Source organism: Oryctolagus cuniculus, chromosome 1, assembly GCF_964237555.1.
Source record: "Oryctolagus cuniculus chromosome 1, mOryCun1.1, whole genome shotgun sequence".
Lineage (NCBI taxonomy): Eukaryota > Metazoa > Chordata > Mammalia > Lagomorpha > Leporidae > Oryctolagus > Oryctolagus cuniculus.
Genome location: NC_091432.1, coordinates 161,471,358 through 161,488,614, shown reverse-complemented (window position 1 = coordinate 161,488,614; position 17,257 = coordinate 161,471,358). Strand labels below are relative to the sequence as shown.

Here is a 17,257-nt window from a genome sequence, read left to right as displayed (position 1 = left end):
ATTTTATCATATATTAGAATTCTCCGGGAACTTTTAAACAAGAGAATGCCTGGCATATAGTAGATGCCCAATAATATATTCATTTGAGTGGGTTAATTGTCATAAGAGACCTGTGACGGGGAGGTTATTAGAAAGCTTGCTTGGAGGCCAGCATCATGGCATAGCAGGTTAAGCCACCACCTATGACACCAGCACCCATATGGATGCCAGTTCGATTCCCGGCTGCTCCACTTCCCATCCAACTCCCTGCTAATGGCCTGGGAAAAGCAGTGAAAGAGGACTCAAGTGTTGGGCTACTGCTACCCATGTGGGAGACCTGAAAGAAGTTCCTGGCTCCTGGGTTTGGTCTGGCACAGCCCTGGCTATTGGGATCAGCAGATGTAAAATTTCTTTGTCTCTCTCTCTTTCCTCTCTCCCTGTAACTCTGCCTTTCAAATAAATAAATATATAAAAAAAAAAAAAACAGAAAAGAAAAAATTAAAAATAACTTAAAGCTTGCTTGCATAGGACCCAGGGATTCAGCATCTCTCTCCCTGCTAGCACTGTCATCTGTCTGCATTCTGCATCAGGCATCATTTGCAGGCGGTGGATTTGTCTTTACTGTTCTCTGGAGCTTCTGTGCTGGCTGCCACACCTCAAGCTTAGTTTGAGACGCTTTTTCACAGCTACTTTGGATGCATCTGATGATCATTGTTTCTGAATCTGTTGCTAACTTAACCTGACATTCCTATCAGAGACCAGGAAAGCTCAGCAGCTGTGTTCCGACTTAGGGACAAGATGTGTCCTGTCCGTGGGCCAGCACACAGCATTCCTGGAGGGACTGAAGAGTCTGCTGTTGACACAGCCTGTCACGTGCTATCCTTGCAAAAGTTTCCTAATGAGAAGTACGAAACTTGTGGTTCAGCCTCGTGTATGGCAAAACAGACGTGCCTTCTATCTGCCATGTAACTGTGTCCCACTAAACAGAAATGAAAGAATCTCTGTATATATCAGCTTGATTTCTGCCCTTGACACAGTGTATATAAAATATCTGTGGGGTGGGTGCGATTGAAAACACTGTGGACTCTGTTTTTCTGACAACATGGAGTACATAATCACAGTAAATATTTTCAGGGCTGAAAACTTAACAGGCATTGTGACCTTGATGCCCAAGATTTTTTTTATTAAGATTTATTTGAAAGAATTAGAGAGAGAGTGAAGTCTTCCATCTTCTGGTTCATTCCCCAAATGGCTGCAATGGCCAGAGATGAGCTGATCAGGAACCAGGAATTTCTTCCAGGTCTCCCATGTAGGTGCAGGGCGCAAGGACCTGGGCCGTCCACTGCTGCTTTCTCAAGCAGGGAACTGGATTGGAAGTGGAGCAGCCAGGACTCGAACCAGTGCCAATATGGGATGCCAACACTTGAGGCTGAGCCTTTAACCCTCTGCACCTCAATGCCAGCGCCAAGCACTGAGTTTTTATACTTAAGATGTAAGGCACTGTTGTATTACACTTGACTCTCCTTGCTGGTATTTTGGTTTTCACTCACTTATGAATGTGGAAGTCTGTGTAACAGGTGGCATTCCTACCTTGCTCAGCACACAGCAGGAAGTGCACAATAAGACTTTGTTGAGCTGAATGGTCTTGTGTGCATATAAGAAGGACAGAGACAGGACCTGGGGCTGGGTTTTACACCACAGAGGGACACTGGTCATACACTTGAGTTTTCAGAGAGGACACTAACAACGGTCATATTTGAGCAGACAGGATCTTCTGAAAGAAACAACATGAGCCTAAACACCAGGGCTCACAGCACATGCTGAGAGGTAATTAAGGAATTGGAGTTTGACTGCAATTGGACTAGAGATTATTAAGGAATTGGGCTAGCCTGGGAGGTGTCTTAGACTGCGCTTAAAGAATAGGAAGACATAGCCTGGGGCCTCCAATGTTACACTGAAGCCTTGGCACCAACAGACTGGAGGCTTTGAGTGGGGGTGTGACGAGAGCTTGGCAAGCAAGCGGGAAAGCTTCCAAGAGGGGAGAGGGTAATAGAAATGAAGACGTTACAGAGGAGGGAGGTTCTGCCCGGCGCAGCACCAGGGCTGGGCAGCCTAATGCCAGCAAGAGGAGCCCTGGAGCCCGCAACCCACATTAGGCTGATTTTAAATGAAACAGAGAGTTGAGGAGAGAGAACTGCTCTGGGGTGATGTTGGAGTTTAGGCTTCAGCACGGCTCTGTTTGCCCCCAGAAGATCCAGCCCAGCAGTGCCTGGCACAAACTAGATGCTCAAACTTTTTTTTTCCAACAGGACAGTCAATGAATGTTGCCATGCAAAGGCAGAGAAAGAAAAGTGGTGAAGAGAGAACTCTCATAAATGCCTGTAGGTTTTAGGAGGAAAGACAAATAGCAAGACCAGGAACCAAGAGGAGGCAGGGCACAGTGGCTTAGGGGAAGGGGGATTCTGCAGGTGCTTTCTGTGTGCCTAGGACTTGACATGGATTAGCCCAGTTATTCTTCATAGCCACTCTGTTAGTAGAAATCCCTCTTATCTCTGTTTTCCAGGCGAGGATAAGAAACTCAGAAAGGTTAGATACTTTGCCCAAGGACAGAAGGGGGAGTTACGAGTCAAAGCAAGGCACCTGGCTCTGGACCAGTCTTGGGCTGTGTGCAGCCACTCTGGCTGGGGCTGGCCTCGAAGGTGACAGTTTTCATGGCCTAAGGAGTGGGGTATTGAAGATGTAAAAGGAAAAGGTTTCCCAGCCTGTTGATGCGGAGGGCAGCACAGAGGGAGGATAGCAGTACCTTCGTGCTGAGTGTGAATATCTGCCTCACTCGGAGCCCGAATCTGCAGGAACTGGGGACGTTCCTCATGCGTCCCAGCCATGAGAACCTGATTCACCAGTGGTTTTGGATCATGCCTCCTAGCAGCTGCTTTGACGTTGACTTTGTTTTTCCTACATTCTAGTGTTGCAGTTGACTTAAAATAGTCCTTAATGGTGAAGGGGACAAAAATCTGACTTTGGGAATAACAAACACTGCAGTATTCCAAGTTATCAGTTTTACACAGTTCTGTGAATCACTCCTGCTTTTTTCTTTGTAAATGGGGAGGTACAATCCTGCAAAACTAGGTGGAAGAGCACCTGTATTTGCATCATAACCCGGGTTTCAAGTCGCAAAAGCGCAAGTACTGAATGTACCAACAACAGAGAGGTCAGGCAGGTGTTCTGGAAGTAGACGTGTGTCTGGAGGACAGAACGGCCCCACTGGTGCCTCTCATGTTGCAGAAGGGTCAGAAGGAGCTGTTGTTTTAGCTACCCCTGAAAGCTCATGCATGCAAAAATTTTTTGGCACTTTTATCAATTCCTTTAATGAAAGGACTGGGAGGATGTGAATAACAGCACTATTTTGTTCCTAATTGATGCAGATCTTAAAAACATGTGACTGAAATCTGTTCCCAGAATTTTTCATTATGGAAGTTTTTAAATTGAATTTAAAATATATGTGTGTATATTTATCTTTTTCTTCCTTAATTTTTTTTTTGGTGGATGGTGATTTTGTCTGGCCACAAAAACTTAGTGGCAAATGTTTTGCACCGTGGGAACAGGACTTATTTTTAAGCCTTTCACTCTGGAAGTAGGAGTGTGGTTCTCCTGGGGACACTTCAGCATTCTTCCAGGATGCTGATGATCTAATTTAAGAGGACAGAGAAAATGAATCTCTTTAAAGTTTCCTATTGCTTTTTTTTTTTAAGTTAATTCCATCTTAAAATTTCTTCTTTTTTTAAAAAAAATAAACCAGGTCAAACATGTCAGCACCTAAAGCACCAGGATGCTTGTCCAGTAGTTAGAGTTGAACCCCAGCCTGCCTTCATGTCACCTGTGAAATACACAGGATCTCTGTGGCCTGTCCATCGTCAGTACAAGAGAATGGGAGTATAATCCAAACAGCTCAGGTTGAAGGGTGGGCATTTGGCGAAGTGATCAAGATAATGCTTGGGATGTCCACATCCTATATTGGAGTGCCTGAGTTGGAGCCTCGCCCCTGCTCTCCACTCCTGCTTCCTGCCAAGATGCACCTGGAGAGGCAGCAGGGGATGGCTTCAGCACGTGGCCCCCCGCCACCTGTGTGAGAGACTTTGAGGAGGTTTCCAGCTCCCACTTTGAGCTCAGCCTAGCCCTAGCTGTTGCAGGCATTAAGGGAATGAGCTGGTAGATAAGAAGAATCTGTCTCAAATAAATACTTAAAGCTTTTTTTTTTTAAAGTGTTTATCTATTTGAAAGGCAGAATTACAGAGAGAGACAGACGACAGACAGACAGAAATCTCCATCTACTGATTCACTACCCAAATGGCTGCAATGGTCAGGGTTTGGCCAGGCTGAAGCCAGGAGCCAGGAGCTTCTTCTGGGTCTCCCACGTGCATGCAGGGGCCCATCTTCCACTGTTTTTCTCAGGTATACTAGCAGGGAACTGGGTTGGAAGTAGAGCAGTAGGGACTTGAACCTGCACGCATTTGGGATGCCAGCATCTCAGGCAGTGGCTTAACCCACTGTGCCTCAGCACCAGCCTTCTTAAAACTATTTCCCAAGAAGGATTAATTTCTGTATGCTTTGTAGAGGAAAATGAAATAAATATGATGGTGTCAGGAATGCCTTTAAATCTTTACTCCTCTGAACTCAAGCCAGTGGTTTCTTGATGCATGTCAGGAGCACTCCCAACATTGCTGGAGTATGATTAGAACTTGCTTTTGGGGCCGGCGCTGTGGTACAGTAGGTTAATCCTCCGCCTGCAGTGCCAGCATCCCATATGGGTGCCAGTTCGAATCCCAGCTGCTCCACTTCCAATCCAACTCTTTGCTATGGCCTGGGAAAGCAACAGAAGATGGCCAAGTCCTTGGGCCTCTGCACCCACATGGGAGACCCAGAAGAAAATCCTGGCTTCTGGCTTCGGATCGGTGCAGTTCCAGCTGTTGCGGCCAATTGGAGAGTGAACCAGAAGATGGAAGACCTCCCTCCCTCCCTCCCTCCCTCTCCCCTCACCCCGCCTCCTCTCTGTGTGTAACTCTGACTTTTAAATAAATAAATCTTTAAAAAGAAAAAAAAAATCTTGCTTTTGAGACCAGTTCTCTGCTTTGAAGGAAACGTTTACAAATTGGTGCTTTGGGCTGTGCAGGGCACAAGGATTTTTTTTTTCCAGTTGTAAATGGGCTGTTCCCACATCCAGGTTATAGCACAGTCATTCTATAGCCCTTTGGCCAGAATCGCCGTATTGTCAGCCAAGCAGGTGATATCATCAGGAACTCACACACCCAGAGCTTTTAATGGAATCAGAACTTGCCAAAATGACACTAGTGAGCAGGCTACAAACAACAGGCTTTTGTTTTGTTTTGAGGGTTCTTGATATGGGGTTGGGGGAGACTTCTTGGTGGATTTTTGTTGCTTACTTGAAGCTGGAGCCTGGAGTCTCTCACAGTAGGGTCAGCATGAGTCCCTGTGTGTTATAATTACGGTGATAGTATGTAGCATTTGCTGGATGGGTTATTTTATACCGGAAGCTTTTCCCAGTAGCTTGCCTGCAGCGCGGGATTTGTTTCACAGACTCCTATACAACAAGTGCTGGTACTGGCATCCTTTACAGATGAGGAAGCTGAGGCACGGGGAAGTGCTGTACCCGCCCCGGCTGCAGCACCGGGCCTTTGTTCCCTCCAGCAAAGTCTCCCTGAGGAGTGGGAGTGGAGGCTTGCGCTGATGCTGATTGTGATGGAAGAGCTGAGAAAGCTGTCGGGATGGGTGCTGCTCCTAAGCCACCATTTCCGTGGGATCCAGAATCACAGACAACTAAGACCCTCCTCTTGCCTGTTTCTGTGTGAAGAAAGCACCCAGTATCCACGAGTGTTGTGAGGGTCTGCGTTCTGGGAGCCCCTAACACAAAATAGTGCTGTTGTCTTCCATGGTCTGTGCTATTCTGTGGTGGGGTGAGGCGTTGATACCCCTCCCTAGAGAAACAGCTATGGGAAATGACAGCGGTAAGGGCTGTTACCTGTCACCCCTCCCTTCCTCTTCCAGTCTTTTAACTTTTTTTTTTTTTTTTTCATTTTATTTGAAAGGCAGAGAAATCGTAAGGGAGACAGACAAATGGGAAGAGATCTTCTGTCCATTGGTTCCCAAGTGCCTGAAACAGCCAGGATCCAGTCTGCTAATCTCTTAGGGTACACATTAGCAAGAAGCTGGATTAGAAGCAGAGTAGCAGGGACTTGAAACAAGCACTCTGATATGGGACACTTAACCAGTGCCCCAAACACCTGTCCTCCTCCTCGTCTTGGTAGGACCTCCTCCTTGGTTGAGGGAGGTTGGCCACATGTTACCAGACTACTCTCACATCACTTGGGTTTGAAAATTACTGGGCCTGAGCCTTACTATCTTAAAGAATAAGGATCTACACCAGCTCTTCCCTGCCTCCTTCCTGACAGTAACTCAGGGTATCCAAAGATGGGGAGGGGAATTGAACATTCTGGAATAATTGATACCCATTTGCAGCTCACTTCTCATTGATGGCAAAGATGCCCAAGAAAGACCTGGGGATGACAGTGTGTTTTGAAGCTACGAAGTCTGAAGTTCACAAAGTCTTCTATCAGAGGACATACATGAAGTGGCATCCATGTGTATTTGAGACCGTGGGCCCGATCCCTCTTTAGTACATTATAAATATGTGATCACAAAGCGGTTGATCTGAGGGAGAATGAGAAGCCTAAGAAGTTGTGGGTGTTTGATCCCTGCTTAAACAATTGTCTAAAGATTGCACTCTTCCAAGCCATTTCTGAACCAGGGTCTGGGGACTGGTTGTCACCTTAGTTCAGAGGTACCTGTTCTGCCAGTCAGGGTCATCTTACTTTCTGGGCTATTGTGATTTCCTGGGCAGATTTGTGTGAGAAATGCAAAATATTAAGTCCACTTAGGAGACAGTGTTTGGCGCAGTGGTTAAGACATCATTTGGGACAACTGTGTCCCATATCAAGGTGCCTGGGTTCAAGTTCTAGCTCTGCTTCCATTTCCAGCTTCCTGCTAATGTGAGCCCTGAGAGGCAACAGGTGATGGCTCAAGTAGTTGGATCCCTGCCACCCAAGTGAAAGACCAGGACTGAGTTCAAAGCTCCAGCCTTCAGCCTGACCCAGGCCTGGCTATTGCCAGCAGTTGAAGAATGACCCGACAGATTGGAGCTTTCTCTGTCTCTCTCGCTCTTCACTTGTCTCTCTGCCTCTCAAATAAAATAGTTCATTAAAATCAGGAGACAATATAGATTAATAAGCACCTTTTTTTAAAAGTCCATTGTAGGGAAGAATCATACAAATTAGTAGAAAAATAACTATCAGTAGAGGAAAGCACCCAGTTTTCAGGCTTTGTTCTTGAACATTCTTCCTTCACCTAAGAGGGGTCCTGGTGTGTATCTCCCACCTGGACGCTGAGGCCACTGGGATGGACTCTCGCCCAGGCCTTGGCTCCTGTCATCTTCCTTTAGGAGCTGCTGTCTCCTTTGTCTGGCCGTAGCCAACTATTTTTAATCCCCTCGCTTCCCCACTGTCTGCTGAGTGGCTCATTAAGTATTAAGTACTGTTCTTTTCTGAGATCGTGTATTTTAAAAGACTTGCTGTAGGGAACTGATTGGCACCTTTGAAAGATAGGCTTTGAAAAAGTGACCCCAGAACCCCAGCAAGATCACGATTTTGAGGACAGAATCCAGGCAGAAACAGACTCTGCCGCTGGGTCTTCATCCCGAGGAGGCTACAAGCCTGTGGACACTGTGAGTTCAGTGCTGAACAGTGTGGACGCCATAGTTGATCACTTGGGTCCCTGTCACTTACATGTGCTGCGCTGTTGAACAAATTACTTTATTCCTCTGTAAAAAACACAGCACCAGCACCTAAGTCGAGGGGTTATTGTGAGGATTAAATCCAAGTCAGCCACTCAGCCCCTGGCCCGTGGAGAATAGTGAATAAATGTTGCTAGTGAGATGGTCGTGATCCATTGAGTAAAGATGTGCTTGCTTTGGACTTGCATAAACGCCTCCTCTTGCAGCCATGTGATCATCCGTCATGTGTGTGGCCTGGTAATAACCTCAAGTGTTTTATTTTGATTTTTCGTATTTTTCCTCTATCAGCCACGCCTGGGCCCGATGCAGGAGCTGTGTCTGCAGCTCCAGAGCTCTTGATTCTGGGCCCCTGGGTTACAGAGCATTTGGGTTGACTGGCCTCCTGCTGCTGTTTCTCAGGTGCTGGAGAGCTTCAAGATCATGGACTATAGCCTTTTGCTGGGGATCCACATCTTGGACCATTGCCTTAAAGAGAAAGAAGAGGAGACCGCACAAAACGTGCCGGATGCTAAGCGGCCCGGCATGCAGAAGGTCCTCTACTCGACAGCCATGGAATCCATCCAGGGTCCAGGGAAGTCTGGAGATGGCATCATCACAGAGAACCCAGACACGTAAGTGCAGCCACACAGCCACCCCTTCTGGTGACAGCCCACGCCACTGGGCAGTGACTGGCATCTTGTCCCCCTGGGGTGGCACTCTGGGAATAGATTCCCATATGGTGCTAAAATGGGTTAAGCGGGCCTTCATTTCTCTTCCTTTGTGGATGACTAGATGGGTATCATTCCTGAGTTATTATTCCTCTTTATCCCACGTGGTTTCTTTTTTTCAAATGACTCCATTTTTTAACAGTGGCCGAAGATGCTTTTAATGCCCATTTACTGTGTATTCAGGGTACCCACCACAGGGAGGGAATAAACTTTGAATTTGAATAAGCGTGTATTGAAGCAAGTCCAAGGCGGGAATGATGCAATTCAGAGCTTTTTATCTGCATAAGGGGATTGATTCTGTTCTAGTCCTGCACCCTGGCAGATGTGGTCTCTCGCCTCTGCCAGATGTAGATGGAACTGCGGGATTTATTTGCATATATAAAGTGCGTGTTAACTAACGGAAACAATTACAGCCAAACGCAGTTACTGAAATGGTTGACTGTCAGGAGAGTGTGCTAGCTAAGCAAAGAGACTGAAAGATCATTTTCCAAGGCTCCTCAGATTCTCCAGCAATGACTAAATGGCAGGCGTATTTCACTGCTATGAAGGAAATTGATGCATATTAAACCTTTTTTTAATACTTGCTTGCAAATCCATCTGACTATCCAATAACCAGTTGAACAAATTATTCTATATCGATATGGTGAAGTACTAGGCAGCTATTAAAAATCATATTAGCATTGAATTTGATGAAGTGTTCAATATTTAGCCAATGAAAAATTCAGATTATGAAGCATGATAAATCATCCCCTTTGTAGATGAATAGATCCCACACATAGATACCAGAAAGGTATACCACACATTATGCATCCCAAGGATGGATTTTTTTTTCTTTTGTGCCCTGTGTATTTTATTTAAAATTCTCACAAAATATACTGTGGTTTTGATTAGAAAAAGTGTTACATTTTTAAAAAGCAATATTGTATAATGTTCTAAAAATTCTTGTTCATAGATTTAAAGTAGGAATAATTTTTCTTAAGTTTTTAAAAATTTATTTAAAAGAGAGAGAAAGATCTTCCATTCATTGGTTCACTCCCCAAATGACCGCAATGGCCAGAGATGGGCTGATCTGAAGCCAGGAGCCAGGAGCCTCTTCTGGGTCTCCCACGTGGGTGCAGGGGCCCAAGCACTTGGGCCATCCCCTCCTGCCTTCCCAGCAGAGAGCCAGATCAGAAGAGGAGCAGCCAGGACATGAACTGGTATCCATACAGGATGCCAGTGTTGCCAGCAGAGGTTTAGCCCGCTCTGCCACAGTGCTGGCCCCTAGAGTAGGAATCATTTTTACACCGGATCCTTCCCATTTACTCTTTAGAGCTGATAGCCATGCTCTTCTCCAGTGTAGGAGGTACATCATTCTGGATTCCCAGGGAAGTTTTCACTGAAGCCAAAGCAGGGACGGGGAGGAAAGAGGATGAAAGGGAAGATGGCAAAAAATTCTTAAGGGTCTGTTTTTATTTTTAGTCTGTTTATTAGAAATGACTGTTTAGCTTTCTATTCTTAAAACCCATACATGATAAAATATTTTCTTCTTCCTCTGTCAACAGAATGGGAGGCATTCCAGCCAAAAGCCATAAGGGAGAAAAGCTGCTTTTGTTTATGGGCATTATTGACATTCTCCAATCATATAGGTAGGACACTTTGGGGCATCGCCTTTAATTATTCTACAAGGAAATATTAATTGTTCTAATCAAGGAAAAGATTAATTTCACAATGAATCTAAAAATTCACTAAGTGGGAACATTTTCACACACTCATTGTTGTTCTATTTACGTTTAGGTTAATGAAGAAGCTAGAACATTCCTGGAAAGCTCTCGTGTATGATGGGGTGAGTGGCTTCTGTTCCTTGAGACTGCAGAGTGTGTCTAGAAATCTGAGTCACTAGACTGGAAGAGGAGAGCAAATGAAGATCTTTAGAAACTCAAGATCTTAGATTAGTGGGTTGGTTGAAATCAAAGAACAAAGACAACATAAATCTGAATGGCCGTTCAGACAGATGCCAGGCAGCTGAGTGGGTATGGAGAGGCCAGGAAAACAATGCATTTCTATGTGAAATCTTAAAAGACCCGATTATGAGAGACTGAAGAGAAAAAAGAAGCTTTGTTCCTAGGTATGGGGGAGATCAGTAGGGCAGCTGAGATGAAGTTCCCACACCACCAGACTGGACAAGTTTGGATCCTGACTTTGATGGAGGCAGCCCAGGGCTGGAACTCTGCACTCGCCCCTGGACGAGCTGGGTCACCTGGGCTTTCTCATCCATAGCAGGGGCTGCTCACAGTACCCGCCTGATGGGAGGGTGAAATCAAGTGACGCGTGTCAGTGTGCAAACACATGACTAGCAAGTAAGAACCTCAGAGACAGTGGGCTCTGCAAATCCGTGGTATGGGCTTCTATGCACACATTTGCACATGCTGATTGATGGGAAGGTGTCTTGGTTGACATTGCTGAAGAAGTTGATTGTCAAAAAGGAGTCTTTTTCTGTCTACACACACACACACACACAACACTGGATTTCAGCGTCCTGCTGCTGACAGAACACTTCCTGCCCGAAGCCTGTCTGTCAATAATTTGAAGTAGCACTTCCAAAAATGACATTGATCAAAGACTTGGTGGCACATTTCCTTTTCAGAGGTTAGCAGACACAGGATGAATGGTAGATGTTGTTCTGGTCCTTTCTGGGAAAAGAACGCACCCGGTCTGGGTTCTCTGGAAGACTGCTCCGAACCTGTGGGTGTGAAAGAGGAGCGTCATGTCTCTTCCGTAGGCAGAGGGCTGAGCTGTGTCCCACAGCAGCTTCACGGGTTGTTTCCAAGAATCAACCTGAGCCTTGCTCAAATCAGAGATTTCCCTTAGGAGAAGGTCAACATGGTGGGTTAATTTCATTTTTCCTGCCTGCTAAGAAAGGTAGGGACGACATAGTACTTCCCACATAGAAGGCAGAGAGAATAAACACCCTGTGTCATTCACTTACTTTTTAAAAAATCGGCTACTGAGATGCAGTTCACATAATCATACAAGTCACTCATTTAAAGTCTGCATTCCACTCGATTCTTTTGTGCAACCATCACCACAGTGAATTCTGGAACATTTTTATCAGCCAGAAGCAGATGCTCCACAACTCCATAACTCCATGCCCCAAGCCTCCTGCTTTCTAAGAGAGCTTCAGATCATCACCAGCGGAAGACACTGCTCTTCTGAATAGCTTGATCTTGTGTTAGCTGTGTGTTTCTAAGGGCCCTACTTTGGTCTGTTTAAAACATATTTTCCTCTTTTTTTTTAATTTAAGAAAATCTCAGTGCTGTTATGTATCTGTGAACTTATAGGCAATACTCAAGACTTAGTTTCTTTACAAATGTGTCTCTTACTTGAATAGTGTGTTTTTGAACAAAGAATGGTAATGTAACTTTGGTCTTGGCCCCGGGGCTGGGTCTTGACCTTCTGTGTAGTGCCTTCAGTCCCTGCATCCCACCAATACTTCCCAATCACCCTACACGGAAAATCTCACTTCAGGCAAAAGCTGCTGGGATTCTCAGAAGAGCACACCTTAAACTAGTGGTAGATTTCCTGTCACATCCACACACCCCACCCCCCGCCCCGGAAGTCTAGAGGAAAGTTAGAACACAGCCTAAGAGGGCTCCTGCGTGCCGTGTCCTTCATGACATGTGGATTCCAGAGCTGTAGGCGATCCCACCTTAGAGGGACCACGGAGCTCGCCCAGCACTGCTTCACAGAGGAAGAAACGGAAGCCCGGGGTTGCTGGCTTTCCCCAGCGTCACACACCCTGCAGGGTCCCATCTGACACAGAGCCCGGCCACCTGGCTACTGGTCCTACGTGTATTATTTTCTTAGAACCCTACAGCAGACTTTGCAGTCTCTAAACCTACATTTTTAGAAATTTCCCTGTTAGAGCCCATGAACCTGGATTCAAAATGGAGGATTGTGTATAATAAGTAAGTTTACTGTTTCCACAAATTTGCAGTTTTGATGATTGCCAAACACACATGAAAAATTGGCACTTTCATCCATCCCCCTTCCTGGATTTATAGTACAGTCCCAAGGACACCTGCCAAGCATAAGGCAAGAGTTCACAGTTTAATCCAATCCAACTCTAAGTAATTAGTAGTTAATTCAATGTAACAAGAGTCATCCCTTAGCCTGGTCTCCCAGCCTCTTCCTACTCTCTGCTCACCTGATTGCTTAGAGATAAAGCCAGAACACATCTTTTATGTAGATGTCACTGTGGTGTTAGGGTTGTGTTGTTTGTGTCCCCATTGTTTGTACTTGCCCTTCATTCTGGATGGCATTTGAAGTGCTAGCTATCTATACGTTTAAACAACTTAGGAGCCCTCCTGGAGCAGTGTTGTGGATAAGGCTCAGCTGCTTGGATGAACAGAGGAGTCTCTTCTCCGTCTCTCTCCTGCCTCCTTAATGCTCCTTCCAGCCAAGCCTCTGTTGGAATCATCTGTCCCCTCTTTGGCCAGCCCCAGACTGTGGGGCCCCGCGGCACCCAGAGCTTGGCTTTTGCTAACTCGGGGCCTCTGTTGCTTACGATCATTGGCTGGCAGAGATCCAGCGGTACCCGTCTTCCTTCTGACCTGCCCGGATGCGCACTCCAAGAGGCAAACCTGTGATCCTTTGTCTTTTCAGGACACCGTGTCCGTTCATAGACCAAGTTTTTATGCAGACCGATTCCTTAAGTTTATGAACTCCAGGGTTTTCAAGAAGATCCAAGGTAAGAGTCTTCTAAAAATGCTTTACTTTGAGCAGTTGGTTACCGACCGTGTTACGTGTCTTTGCGAGATTTTTATTGGAAGACCTGGAGCTATTGCTTACCCCATAGTGGTACTCACGTAGTAGTTATTATGGCTCAGTATCTCAGTCCAGGTATTTATGGATCCATAATCACTGAAGGCCTGTTTTGTGCTGAAAACACAAATAAAATAAAAACTGTCAATAAACAATAAAAGCTGTCTCATATCCAACCATGCATTTAATAAATATATTATGATACAGTCAAGTAATGGAATAATATACAACCAATACAAATGATACGTTAGAGTTACATTTTGTTCTTCAAATGTGGTTATAGGTCAGTACACCATAGGTGCCCAGCAGAGTTCCAATGGGAAATGTAAAACTATTGACAGTGGCTTTTCTCATAGAACACTCTCCAGGATAAGCCGAATGTTAGACCACAAAATGTATCTCTATAAATTTAAAAATATTAAAATCATGCAGAAGATCTTTTCCGGTCACAATAGAATCAATCAGTAAGAAATAGAAAATTCACAGATACATGAAAATTAACACACTCTTATAGTACCAGTGGATTACAGAAGAATTCATAGGGGAATTAGAAAAACTCAGAAACAAACGAATGAAACACGCATACCAAAAATTGATGCTGTGCTGCCAAGGCAGTGCTTGGAGGTAGATGTGTAGGTGTGAACTCCTGCACTAAAAAAAAAAAAAGGAAAAAAAAAAAAGCTCAAATCAGTACCCTAGCTTTAAATCTTGAGTTACCAGAAAAAGAAGAACAAAGGAATCCCAAAGCTAGCAGTAGTTATTCCAAATTGGGGTATTACATGAAGTCTTATTTTCCTTTTTATAGATAATTAGTTTTCTACCTTGGATATGTGATATTTTATAGTAATTTTTTTAACTATGTGAAAGGGAGAACAGAACTCTATTATACATATATTATTATTTTAACACTTGGCTCTTCTGTGGTCCAATGATAGCCCAAAGTGTGATAATTTATCCATACTCAAGAAAAAAAAAAAAGAAGACTGTTCACATTTTATATTTATATAAGACGGATTTTCTCACAATATTATTTTGAGTTTTCTGTTAATGAGACTAAAATGCTTTGATTGTTAAAATATTGGAAAATATAAGAAAATGTCAAGAAGGCAGTGAAAATGTCTTCAAATTATAATCCAGAGATATCTGCCACTGAAATTTTAATATACTTCCTGCCATTCTTTTTTTTTTCTTTGACAGATAGAGTTAGACAGTGAGAGAGAGACAGAAAGGTTTTCCATCTGTTGGTTCACCCCCAAATGGCCACTATGGCCGGAGCTACACCGATCCGAAGCCAGGAGCTAGGTGCTTCCTCCTGGTCTCCCACGCGGATGCAGGGGCCCAAGCACTCGGGCCATCCTTCACTGCCTTCCCAGGCCACAGCAGAAAGCTGGACTGGAAGAGGGGCAGCCGGGACTAGAACCCGGTGCCCATATGGGATGCTGGTGCTGCAGGCGGAGGATTAACCAAGTGAGCCATGGCGCCAGCCCCCCTGCCATTCTTTATTTCTGTGTTTTATGTTTCTATCTAAAATATAGCTAAGATGAGCATGGGAGTGCAGGGATTGGGCCCTGTTTGAACTCAAACATCCCATATTGGAGTGCCTGGGATTGAGTCCTGCCTCTGCTTCTGAGCCAGCTTCCCACTAACATGACCATGGGAGGCGGCTGAGGATGGCTCAGGCACTTGGGGCGCAGGCCGAGTGGGAGACCTGGGTAGAGTTCTCCCGGCCCATGGCTTGTACCTGGCCCAACCCAGCCCAGCACCAGCTATTGCGGGCATTTGGAGAGTGAACCAGTAAATGGAAAATCTTTGTCTTTCTCTCTCTCTCCCTCTCCCTCTCCCTCTCCCTCTCCCTCTCCCTCTCTGTCTCCCTCTCTGTCTCTGTCTCTTTCTGTCTCTCTCTCTCTCTCTCTCCCCCTCTCTTTCTCTATCTCTCTCTGTCTGTCTCTCTCGTGTGTGTGTGTCACTCTGCCTTTCAAATAAAACCTGGTAGTATAATGGTGTACAATTATCTGTTCTCTGTTTTTAAGATTATATTTTACATTGTTCCCCATATAATCATATAATCATATAATTATATATTCTATAGACACCATTTAAAATTTCAATACAGCATTAAAATTATATATGTATATATATATATAATATAGTTTATTTACCCATTCTTTTCAGTATTGGAAGAAGAAACTATGTAGTTTCTCCTTTTTTATTCACATCTAATATTTTTACAAACATCATTTGCAATAAATATTGTGTCCAAACTTAGCACTGTTTCTTTGGGCTAGATTCCAAGAAGGAAGGCTGGGGTCTAAAACGCACGTAACTGCATGCAGGCTTTGCACTTCCACAGCGTCTGCACTCTACTTGGTACTTTTTAAGTTGGGCTACTCTGATAAGTCAGCAGTGTTATCTGATTGGCTTTTTCATTTCTTGTTTTGTTTGCATTTCTTAAATACTGGTAAGGTTCAACCATTATTCATGTTTATTAGCCATTGCTAATCCCCATGAGCGCTGAACTTCAAAACATTTGACCATTTATATTGGGTATTTTATTATTTTTCCAGATGATTTATGTAAACTCTACATATTAAAGATATCAACCCCTTATTTCACTCTAAGAAAAACTTGGTTTTTTCTCATTTGAAACTATCTCAATGATATCTTAAACTTGCTGTCCCGTTGAAACCACTATAAATTAAGTTCTCTGCCCAAGATATTTTTGGCCTAAGATGGCCCCTAACACACTGCTCAGACTGCAAGCCTGCGTGAATGCCGGCATGTCCACATTTTTGAGGAAGATTTCCCAACTCCCTTAAACCTGTGCCAAAGTTGGACCCTGTGTTCCAACGCTGCAGGTTTGTGGATTGCGTGGCACTTGAAGGCCCTGTGTAGCAAGCTTCTGCCATGAGGCTCCTTTTCAACCAAGGGCGTTTTTTTCCTCCTCAGTAGCTTTCAAAAAATGCTGCATGTTCCCATGTTCCCAGTTTGTCTTTCATGCTTCTATGGTGACAACTTTTTTATTTCTCCATTTTGATTTCATTATCTGTTTATCATAGTTTGGTTGAAATACAATTCACATACATAAAGTCGCCCTTTCAAAGTACACAATTCTGTGTTCCTGAGACGTGTTTATTCACAGAGTTATCTGACTGTCACTGTTACGTAACTTGAGAACATTTCCATTACCTTAAAAAGAAACACCATGCCGTTTCATGGCCACCTTCTACCACAGCATCCTGCAGTCACTGATTTGCTTCATGTTATTGTGATTTCACCAGTTCTGGATATTTCCTAGAAATCATAATAAGTGACCTTTTGTATTTGCCTTTTTTCACTTACACATAATGTTTTCAGGATTTAAGTGTTGTGACATCAATCAGTACTGCTTTTTTGTAGCTGAGTGATGTTCAGTTATATAGACGGGGCATTTTGTGTATCTGTTCGTCAGTCGATGAGTATTTGACTTGTTTCCAGTGGGACTGTTAGGAACACTGCTGCTATGACTCTTCACGTGTAAGGTTTTGTGTGCATGCGTGTTGTCATTTCTCTTGGCTATGTTTCTGGGAGTGACGTCCCTAGGTCGGATGGGAACTCTGTATAACAATTTGAAGATCTGCCAAACTCTTTTCCAAGTAACTCATGACATTTTATATCCCCACCAGCAATGCATGGGGGTTCAAATTTCTCTACTTCCCCACAAACATATGTTATTATCTTATGTTACCCATCCTAATGGCTAAAGTATTATCTCATTTGATTTGTAGTTCTCTAATGACTAATGATATTAAACACCTTATTATGTGCTTATTGACAATTTATATCTTATTTTGAGAAATGTTTATTCAAGTCCTTTGCCTATTTTTATTTGGGTTATTTATCTTTTTATTGTTGAGTTGTAAGAACT

At 44.1% G+C, this 17,257-nt stretch overlaps 1 protein-coding gene across 5 annotated transcripts in view; it reads left to right on the top strand.

Moving 5' to 3' along the window:
• PIP5K1B (phosphatidylinositol-4-phosphate 5-kinase type 1 beta) overlaps nt 1-17,257 on the top strand; it is a 393,421-nt gene that overhangs the window by 299,045 nt on the left and 77,119 nt on the right. For all 5 annotated transcript variants that reach the window (XM_051846326.2, XM_008256190.4, XM_017341676.3 and 2 more), the window contains 4 exons: nt 8,243-8,454; nt 10,095-10,178; nt 10,327-10,375; nt 13,195-13,279. In XM_051846326.2, coding sequence (XP_051702286.1) covers nt 8,243-8,454; nt 10,095-10,178; nt 10,327-10,375; nt 13,195-13,279 — 430 coding nt within the window. The remainder of the gene's footprint in view (nt 1-8,242; nt 8,455-10,094; nt 10,179-10,326; nt 10,376-13,194; nt 13,280-17,257) is intronic.